The 7983-nt window shown below is 52.8% G+C and overlaps 1 protein-coding gene across 1 annotated transcript; it reads right to left on the minus strand.

Annotated features, from left to right (window-relative positions):
- Window positions 1–1413: 1413 nt before the first annotated feature.
- Window positions 1414–2982, minus strand: LOC307190437 (syncytin-1-like; the record flags this gene model as incomplete). Its single annotated transcript, XM_079929589.1, has 1 exon — window positions 1414–2982. The coding sequence occupies one exon, from the start codon at window positions 2980–2982 to the stop codon at window positions 1414–1416; it is 1569 nt and encodes a 522-aa protein (XP_079785715.1).
- Window positions 2983–7983: the final 5001 nt, after the last annotated feature.

Consider the following 7983-nt stretch of genomic DNA (forward strand, 5'->3'; position numbering starts at 1 on the left):
ACATCAACACCATGAGCCAGAGCAGGAGGAAGATGGAAGATATCAGAAGTCAGCGCTGGGAACACCTCTCGCTCCCCCCACCCTGTGCCCCAACACACACACACACACACACACACACACACACACACACAGAGGTACTGGTTGGGAATAAACTCAAGGCTCTGACCTTACTTGGGGCAGATGGGAAACAAGCCAGAGAAGCCGGCTGGGTGGTCATGGGAGAAGCATGCGTTACACACAAGTTCATGGAATGAACCCAGGGAATGGGAGTTCAGAGGAGGGAAGCCATGAGGATGCCAGGGTGCTGAAGGCTGCCCAGAGGTGACCTGAGAACTTGGCTTTGAAGGGCAGGAAGGTGTCTTTCAGGCAGTAAGAAAACGAGGGCAGGTGTCAGCTCAGCGGGAGGAGGTGAGTGGAACCGGCGAACCTACTTCAACTTTTCAAGGAAAGCCCAGTGGCAGCCTGGGCACAAGCAAACGTGTCCCGTCCCGCCCTGGGCGGTGGGTGGCTCCGGTCGGTCGCGGGGGAGCATCCTCGTGGCCCCGGGGAAGCCGGTGGCAGATGGGGTCCTGGAGACCGGCTTTCAGACCCAGCTGGTTAAGGACCCGGGAGGTCCCCGGGGAAGTTGGTACATCAGCATGAGATTGAAATGCCCAAGGTCGCGAGGCCCCTCCACAAGACCACCAGAGTCGAGAGTCAAAGCCAAACGGCAAGGGTCATTTATTGCAGGTTCGAACCTGGACCTCCGCGCACTCCTTGTCCGTGACGCTAAGAGGCCCTGGCGGAGTTTAGTACAGCTCTTTTATAGACCGGTACAAATATAGTCGCCGATTGGTTGACTTTTAAACAAAGACACTAGTCGCCGATTGGTTGACTTTTAAACAGAGACACTAGTCGCCGATTGGTTGACTTTTAAACAAAGACGCTAGTCGCCGATTGGTTGACTTTTAAACAGAGACACTAGTCGCCGTCTGATTGGTTGGACGGTTGCGGGGGGGGGGGGTCAGCAGGCGTAATTACAGAAGCGAGAGCGGCTGGTTAAGTTTCGGTTTCCTGAGGTTTTGTTTCTTAATTAGAAATACTTAAGGCGGGGCCATGGTCGCAAAAAGAAATAGTGCAAACAGGAGGACTGATACAACCCTAGCAGTGCTGCGGCCTCCACCAGCCCAACGGCAGGGCGTCGGGAGGCTGTGCGCCCAACTTCAGGCGGCGCTCCCAAATGTGGCAAGCCCAGCGCCGCGCCCTGGAATGGTCCTTTTTTCGGCCCTCCCCCTCCGGAAAGAACAGAAAAGAAATTCCAGGAAAAGCACAAATTGAATGCAGGGCGTCAACTCAGTCCTATTCTCACCAAACTAGAACATAGCCCCCTCATTCCCCCCTTTCTCATGAACCAGAGGAGCCAATCTTGGGTCCTCAAGGCTCCGTTTCTTCAATTTCTGAGGCCTCGCAGGGCTGATATTGTGTTCTTAATATCATTAGCTGGACTGTATTTATTCTTTCGCGAACAAAATTCATGACTTTACTTAGTATACAGGGGCCTATAGTGAGGAGGAGAAGGAGGCATAGTAGAGGGCCCAGGATGGGGAGGAGGAAGGGGAGCATCCCATGAAATCCTGACCAAAGGGGATTATCCGCTAATTCTTGCCGGCGGCGAGCTAGGTCTTCCTGGAGCTGGTGGATCTTATTTCTTACAATGCCTGATTTATTTGCATAGAAACAACATTTTTCTTTTAGGGCGAGGCATATCCCACCCTGTTCAGCTGTCAGTAAGTCTAAGCCCCTCCTATTCTGTAGGACCACCTCGGCCAGCGAATCTAATTGGTCCTGTAAGTCCTGAATGGTCCCAGAGAGAGTTTCTACATCTTCTATTAATTGCCTAGACAGCTGACTATAGGAGTGAAGGGAGACCCCAAGACCTGTACTCCCTGTGGCCACAGCTCCTGTAATTCCTAATCCTACCAGGAGGGGTAGGACTGTAATGGCTCGTTTGGTTCTGCCTGCCCAGAGGTCAAAGCTGGGAATGGGCAACGGGGTGTCTCCCGAGATCAGGTCTACATTGGGGAGAAGGGTGGCCAGGGTGCAGACCCCTGTCCAATTCGGGGGTAAATAGGTGTATGCTAGGTTACTTCCACAGACAAAGACAGTGGTATTAGGACTACAGAGGGAGGAGTTCACGGGGATATATTGACTACATCCAGTGGATGAAAGGATTCCCAAGTCAATACTGGCGTTAGAGAGGGAATCGTTCTTGACAAAGCATGAGGTATTAAAGGTGGTTGAAAATTTTGAAAATTGTATGGGGAACGGCTCGGGGAGTGAAGTAGGGTTACATCGTTCGCTGATATTTAAATTGGCGAAGGTGGGGATGGCTATAGGGCGGGGCGGTCCTTGAGGAAGGCAGAGCCAGCAATCCTGTGCTAAGTTGGGGTTGGTGGTATTCAAAAGCGCAAAAGTAGCTTCTAGTATGGACATGGTCTGGGAGTCCAATTCAGAGGGATCGACCTTAGGGAGAATTAGGGGGTGGTAGCTGAGCTGTGGGTACAGATGCCGATAGGCCTCTTCTATTTGTCTTCGGGTTTCTATCTGGCGCACTGCGTCCTGGGGCCCCCCACCGTCTGACATATGTGTGGGGGCCCTGGTATTCCAGCATACCGGGGTCCCGGGGGTGCCAGTGCATCCAGCCTGAAGGTATTTATTATCATCACTAATGGTGGGGCTTTTATTATTCTGTAGTATGGCTGTGAAATAAGTCTTGTTATTGGCCCCTATACATTGCTGGTAAGAGGAATAGCACATGCTATGCATTGATTCCTGGAAGGTAGAACAGGGGCAAGTAGCTCGAGGGGGAAGTGGCTTAGGTTTATGGTAGCATTGCCAGTTTTGAGAGGCCCCGGTAACCCTATATTCCTGAACAAGATACGCAGTTATGCCCCCGCAGTCCTGCATATGAGTATACCCTCGGGGAACAACAGGAGTCTCCATAGTACCTCCCCTGCACTCGCACGGTGCACCATATAGTAGTTGTATTAAAGTATTCTTATTGGGGGGAGGGCCGAATCCTCCCCTCGTGGCCCGAGGGTTGAGGGTTAGGACTATCATTAGGGCTATCAGCAGTACCTTGGTCATCATGGGGGAGGGTACGGCGCAAAGTCAGTTTGAGGGGATTGTTCTTACTCCGGTCAACAGTCCAGGTGACGTCAGCTTTAGTGGACTTGATGAGGTCAGAAAATGGGTCCACCGGCTTGACGTGCGTGTGATGGATCCAGGCAGCTATGCTGTCCACCTTAATGGCTGTCGGCGTTGTCAGGATGATCTGGTAAGGTCCTTTCCACCTGGGTTCTAGGGTCTCTTGTCGATGGCGTTTGACAAGGACCCAGTCACCTGGCCGGAGCTGGTGTGGAGTAGGTGGGGGTCCTGTTGCATATAGCTCTTTTAGTTTGGGCCAGATTGTCTCGTGTATCCGCTGTAAGGCTTGGAGGGAAGACAGGAGATTATTTTCTGGGTCCAATTGGATAAGGTTAGTCTTTAGATTAGGGATGATAGGAGGAGGCCTACCATGCATTATTTCATAGGGAGTAAATCCTAGCTTATAGGGGGAATTTCGCACCCTAAACAGAGCGTAGGGGAGTAGGACTACCCAGTTAGCGCCAGTCTCCATGGTCAATTTAGTCAAGGTCTCTTTTAGTGTTCTATTCATCCTTTCTACCTGTCCTGAACTCTGGGGGCGGTATGCACAATGTAATTTCCAATTAGCCCCAAGTATGGAAGCCAGATCCTGACTTACCTTAGAAACGAAGGCTGGCCCGTTGTCGGACCCTATCATAACTGGAAAGCCATACCTGGGCAGGATCTCTTCTAGTAGCTTCTTAGCTACTATTCGTGCAGTCTCATTCTTGGTTGGGAATGCCTCAGTCCAACCTGAAAAGGTATCTATAAACACCAGTAAATATTTATACCCATATTTGCCAGGCTTTACCTCCGTGAAGTCCACTTCCCAGTAGGCTCCAGGCTGATTTCCTCTCTCCCGGATGCCAGTGGTTGGCGGGTGGGTGCTGGCATTATGGAGTTGGCAGACTGCACAGTCAGCAACCAGTCGTTCAGTCTTCTCGGAGACATTTTTAATTTTAAGTCCAGTCTGCCTGATGAGATCCTGTAGCCGTCGGGCGCCCAAGTGGGTGCTACGGTGGATCCGTTCAAGGACCAGGGTTCCTAGTCTCTCAGGAAGGAGGATATTGTTTTTAGCGTCCCGCCACCATCCGTCTCTAACCTGGGTTAGAGGAAGCTTGCTCATCCATCTGATGTCATCCTCCGAGTAGTCGGGTTGGGGCGGTAGTTCCCGGGGGCCTGGATCCGGCAGTTGCAGGGGAAGTAATGGTATTGGAGTGTGTGCCGCCTTTCGAGCCGTCTGGTCTGCCAAATTGTTGCCTCGGGTGACTGGATTCGTGGGTTTTTGATGCCCCGGGCAGTGTACAATGGCTAGCTTTTTGGGTTCCCATATGGCCGCTAGCAAGGCCAGGATTTCCTCTTTGTTCTTGATGTCTTTGCCCTCTGCTGTGAGTAGTCCCCGCTCTCGGTATATTGCCCCATGTATATGTGCGGTAGCGAAAGCATACCGGCTGTCTGTGTATATGGTAGCTTTTTGGCCTTTGCTCATCTTGAGAGCTTGGGTCAGGGCAATTAATTCAGCTTTTTGGGCTGAGGTCCCTGGGGGGAGAGTCTCTGCCCATATCACCTCAGTTTCTGATGTTACTGCTGCCCCCGCATACCTCTGACCTTGCTGGACAAAGCTGCTGCCGTCAGTGAACCATGTGACTTGTGCATCCGGTAGGGGCTGGTCACGTAGGTCTTCCCGAACCCCATGGATCTGGGCCAGTACCTCTGCACAGTCATGGAGTGGGGAGTCCAAATCTGGGTCAGGTAATAGGGAGGCAGGGTTTAATGCCCGCGGCGGAGTGTAGCTGATTCTGAGGGGATTTAACAGTAGACCCTGGTAGTGGACCAATCGAGCATTGCTCATCCATCGGTCGGGAGGCTGTTTGAGAACCCCGTCGATGGCGTGGGGGGTGGTGACATGTAACTCCTGCCCCATAGTTAGTTTGTCAGCATCCTTTACCATTAGGGCCGTGGCGGCGATCATCCGGAGGCAAGGAGGCCAGCCGGCAGCCACTGGGTCCAATTTTTTTGATAGGTAAGCAACAGGCCGGGGCCAAGGACCGAGGGGCTGGGTCAACACGGCCTTAGCTATGCCTTTGCTTTCATCTACAAAGAGGTGGAAGGGCTTGGAGACATCAGGGAGACCCAGGGCGGGTGCGGACAGCAAGGCAGTTTTGATCTGCTGAAATGACTGCTCAGCCTCTTCTGTCCATTCAAAGGGCGTCTGCTCTTTGGTGGCTAGGTATAGCGGTTTGGCCATTTCAGCAAATTTGGGTATCCATAAACGGCAGAACCCAGCCGACCCCAAAAATTCCCTCACCTGTCGAGGCGTGGTGGGTCTGGGGATGCGGAGGACGGTTTCCTTCCGTGCATCTGTGAGCCATCGTTGCCCCCCTTTCAATAGGTATCCCAGGTAAGTTACCTCAGGCCTGCAGATCTGTGCTTTCTTGGCAGAGGCTCGGTATCCCAGGGTGCCGAGAGTCCGTAGGAGGTTTCTGGTTCCCTGCAGGCAGGCTTCAGCGGTCTCAGCAGCTATTAAGAGATCATCAACATACTGCAGAAGGGTTACATTGGGGTTTTGTCTCCGGTACTCACTGAGATCCTCGTGTAGGGCCTCATCAAACAAGGTAGGCGAGTTTTTGAATCCTTGGGGAAGTCTGGTCCAGGTGAGTTGTCCGTTTATACCTCTCTCGGGGTCTGCCCATTCGAAGGCAAAGAGTTCTTGACTTTTGGGCGCCAAGGGTAAACTAAAAAAGGCATCTTTGAGGTCCAGCACAGTATACCATTGTTTTTCTGGACTAAGGGCGCTCAAAAGAGTATATGGATTGGGCACAGTAGGATGGATGTCTATGACCCGTCTGTTAACTTCCCTCAGGTCCTGCACTGGGCGGTAGTCTTTACTGTTAGGTTTGCGGACTGGCAGCAGGGGTGTATTCCAGGCCGACTGGCAGGGACGCAGTATCCCCAGGTCAAGAAGCCGGCGAATATGAGGAGTGATACCAGTCTTGGCCTCTAGGGGCATGGGATACTGTCGGACACGTGCAGGATCTGCCCCCGGTTTGATCTCTATGAATAGGGCTGGGCGGTGTTTGGCTAGTCCCATCCCCCCTGTTTCTGCCCATGCTTCGGGGAACTGCTGAAGCCATAACTCTATATCTTGATTTTGGGAGGGTGGTTCCTGGTGAAGTCGGTACTCATCTTCCAAGTTCAGGGTGAGCACAGATATGGGTTGGTCGTGAGGGTCTGTTACGATTGGCCCCTCTGGCCGAAAATGAATTTGTGCTCCCATTTTAGTGAGTAAGTCTCTCCCCAGTAAGGGGCAAGGGCTATCGGGAATGACCAGAAAGGTATGGGTTACCCTTCCCGTGCCCAAGTCCACAGTTCTCTGAGTGGTCCAAAGGTAACGTTTAACTCCCGTAGCTCCCTGGACCCAGGAGGATTTGTTAGAAATTTTCCCGTGGGGCTTAACCAAGACCGAATGCTGTGCCCCTGTATCCACCAGGAATTGGACTGGTTTCCCCTCCACTCGTAGGGTTACCCTGGGTTCGGGGAGGGGGTCCGAACCCCGTCCCCCCTACTTTGTATCATGTGTAAACAGGACTGGGGTGGCGTTCGGTTGCCATTGCCCCTGGTTGGGGCGCGGCTGCCTTTTCTTGGGGCATTCCCGAGCCCAGTGGCCCTTTTCCTTGCAATAGGCACATTGATCTCTATCCAATGGTCGCCTGGAAGGTCGAGTGGCTGGGGGGCCCTCTTGGTCTTTCTGAACAATGGCGGCCAAGACTTTAGTCATTTTCTCAGTGGCTTTAAGTTGTTTATCCTCTGGGGCGTCCCGGTTATTAAAGACGCGCTGGGCGATACGGAGTAAGTCCTGTATCTGTTTGCCCTCCAGATCTTCTAACTTCTGGAGTTTCTTTTTAATATCAGGGGCTGCCTGGTTAACGAAGGACATTACAATGGCGGCCTGATTTTCGGGGGCCTCTGGATCCATAGGGGTATACTGCCTAAAGGCTTCCATTAATCTTTCTAAATAAGAGGAGGGAGTTTCTGTTTTACCTTGCATGATTGAATATACCTTGGCCAAATTAGTGGGCTTGCGCGCGGCAGCCCGGAGACCCGCCATTAGAGTCTGGCGATAAATGAGCAGTCGTCCCCTACCTTCTCCGGTGTTATAGTCCCAATCATCCTGCGGGGGGCGAGTTAAGGGAAAGGCTACATTGATGAGGTCAGGGTTAGCGGTGGGTTGACCATCATCTCCAGGAACCAGTTTTCTCGCCTCCAGCTGGATTCGCTCCCGTTCTTCGGTAGTGAATAGGATCCGGAGGAGCTGTTGGCAGTCATCCCAGGTGGGCTGATGAGTGAACATAACGCTATCTAGAAGAGCTATCAAGTCTTTAGGATTATCAGAAAAACGGGCATTCTGGGTTTTCCAATTATATAGGTCACTGGTAGAAAATGGCCAATACTGGAGTCGGGGGTTCCCTGTCTCATCGGGAGGGCCTATTTCTCGCAGGGGTAGGGCTCTGGTAGAATCAGGATGGCGGAACCCTGGGTCGCGCTGAGTGCGTCCGCGAGTGCGCCCAGCCGGCCCCTGGGAATTATTTTCATTGGGCAGGGGGACCGGTAGTGCCTCTGCCTCTCGGTCCTCCGGTTCTGGCCTGGGTGGCCCTCCGGGAGGGGCTGCAGGAGGTTCTACCAAGGGGAGAGGAGCAGAGCCAGGAGCAGGAAGGGGGACTGGTTGTGGGGCCACAGGAGGAGATTGATATGGGGGGGGGTCTAGGAGAAGGAGGTCTTGGCTGTCAGAGAGTATGGGTGCAGTTCGGGTCTGAGGCT

The sequence above is a fragment of the Stenella coeruleoalba genome, assembly GCF_951394435.1.
Source record: "Stenella coeruleoalba genome assembly, chromosome: 8".
Lineage (NCBI taxonomy): Eukaryota > Metazoa > Chordata > Mammalia > Artiodactyla > Delphinidae > Stenella > Stenella coeruleoalba.